At 49.9% G+C, this 1,977-nt stretch overlaps 1 protein-coding gene across 1 annotated transcript in view; it reads left to right on the top strand.

Annotated features, from left to right (window-relative positions):
• The window catches only part of Pmar_PMAR020227 (calmodulin-domain protein kinase, putative), a gene marked incomplete at its 5' end in the record, with an annotated part of 2,861 nt that extends 1,348 nt beyond the window's left edge, over nt 1-1,513 (top strand). The window contains 6 exons of the mRNA XM_002767007.1: nt 13-82; nt 129-276; nt 322-842; nt 891-988; nt 1,054-1,121; nt 1,231-1,513. Coding sequence (XP_002767053.1) covers nt 13-82; nt 129-276; nt 322-842; nt 891-988; nt 1,054-1,121; nt 1,231-1,262 — 937 coding nt within the window. The 3' untranslated portion in view covers nt 1,263-1,513. The remainder of the gene's footprint in view (nt 1-12; nt 83-128; nt 277-321; nt 843-890; nt 989-1,053; nt 1,122-1,230) is intronic.
• Nucleotides 1,514-1,977: the final 464 nt, after the last annotated feature.

The raw sequence follows: 1,977 nt of genomic DNA, 5'->3' as shown, positions 1-1,977 counted from the left end.
TTTCGGCATAAGTCAAATCGTTTCCACGTCAAAGGAGAAGATGAGTGACACCCACGGAACTGTTTACTATGTCGCTCCCGAGGTGGCAGGCGGGTGGCTATGCGCTGTCGATTGCTCCTGTCCTTCAGATTCTCATGGGCGACTATGATTTCCGTTGTGATGTGTGGTCCATCGGTGTAATTGTTTACATGCTACTATCGGGTTCGCCTCCTTTCACTGGAGAAGACGCCCGTGAAACTGTCCGAAATATCTTCCAAGCCAGTCTGTGCTTCGACGGTGAGTTGCGTCCGCAACTAGCCTCGCCGATAGCCGTGCTGCTAGGTCCTCGATGGGAAGGTGTATCCCCCTTAGCTAAGGAGTTCATCTCTAGCTTGCTTCAGAAAAATCCCAGCGATCGTCCAAGCGCTTTGGAGGCATCCAAGAGCGAATGGATCAGAACCTTCGTGACCATCCAGGAACCCAAGTCGGACTTGATAGACTCGGGCCTGCTGGAGATCCTTTGCCAATTCGCGAAGGAGAGCGACGTGAAGCGAGCGGCTCTCAGCCTCGTGGCCTTCAGTATCAATCCCAAGGTTGTCTGCGATGCTCTAGCTGACGAGTTCCGTTCACTCGACTTTGACGAGTCTGGCACAATACGTCTGGGGGATCTCACCAAGGCTCTTACGGAGCGGCTCGGTTTAGATGCTGTGGAAGCGGAAAAGATCTTCCGAAAGCTCGACCAAACTGGCGACGAAGAAATCCATTATTCGGAATTCCTCGCAGCGTGTTTGCAACATCGTATCACATTGACAGAGCAAGACGTTCGGGATGCTTTCTATCGTCTCGATGTGGACAACTCGGGCGTGAGTGGCACTCAGCTCGCGGCAGCGTATTCTTTCTTTTTCCCTCAGGTTATCTCGCTGAGTAACCTGCGTAATGTCCTGGGTGATCGCTTCTGTGGAACTAGAGTGGAGGATCTCATCAAAGAGGCTGATGCCAACAATGAAGGGTAAATCTTTTAGGACTGATCCAATCGCTGTTCTGGCAGCCTCGGTAGCTTGTGACGCTTTTCAGGTATATCACGTACGAGTCCTTCAGGCATACTTTATTGGACTCGAAAGACGGCGGCTCCTTCACCTTCAGTAAGCTCCCATCCAGTAGCATGAAATCGCATCGCTTGCTCTATCGATACTCCCACTGGATTTCACGCTCTTCTCATAGGACTGCTATGAGTATTCCTTCTCTTTTCAGCGTCTACTATTGCCTCCGCGAACATGATGTGAGCCAACTGACTAATCGCCTGAATGGAGCTTCCCGCTGTCCACCGCTCTCCCGAGTCCAGGTTGAGAGTTGCTCGGTCTCTCGCTGTGGTCCAACTCGTGTACAATTCCGCTGAGTGCTTCGAGGTGTGATCGAGTCGTCGATATGATGATTGTGATTTTACGTTCATACTGGTCCGTTCCTTATTGTATGATGAACTATATTAAACAAGATAAACGGTAACAGTAACGACTTTGACCCCGTAATAACGATGAATTGTTCATTCCCATCGCTGCAGCGATGCGAACGTTTCCCAATATTACACAAGTTGTTGTGTATCAGGAAACAACTCAACCCCTCGGCGAATCATTCGGTTCGAGACTGGCAATGTCGGGGCTCCCAAATCCGCATGGCCCTGTCCGTGCCGTGCATAGGTCCCCCAATGCAGCCCGAAAAACCTGTGTTGACACATTTCTTAGACAGTCAAAAAGCGTCAACGATCACAACGGGATCGTAATCTTCTTTCTGTCCATATATTGTCAGGAACGCAGCACAGAGATTCTCATATCTAAAAATACCCACCCGTTTGCCTTTCGATTGGTTCTCCGGCTGTGTTCAAAACTTTTCTGGTTGCGAAGAAGTGATTCGTACGCTCGCACGCTCGAACGCTGGAAAGGATTGCGATACATAGCACTGATGGCTTTGCAATGATCCGATTCGTCATCATCAATACGAACA

Source organism: Perkinsus marinus (assembly GCF_000006405.1).
Source record: "Perkinsus marinus ATCC 50983 genomic scaffold scf_1104296971228, whole genome shotgun sequence".
NCBI lineage: Eukaryota > Perkinsozoa > Perkinsida > Perkinsidae > Perkinsus > Perkinsus marinus.
This window is presented reverse-complemented; position numbering and strand designations above follow the sequence as displayed.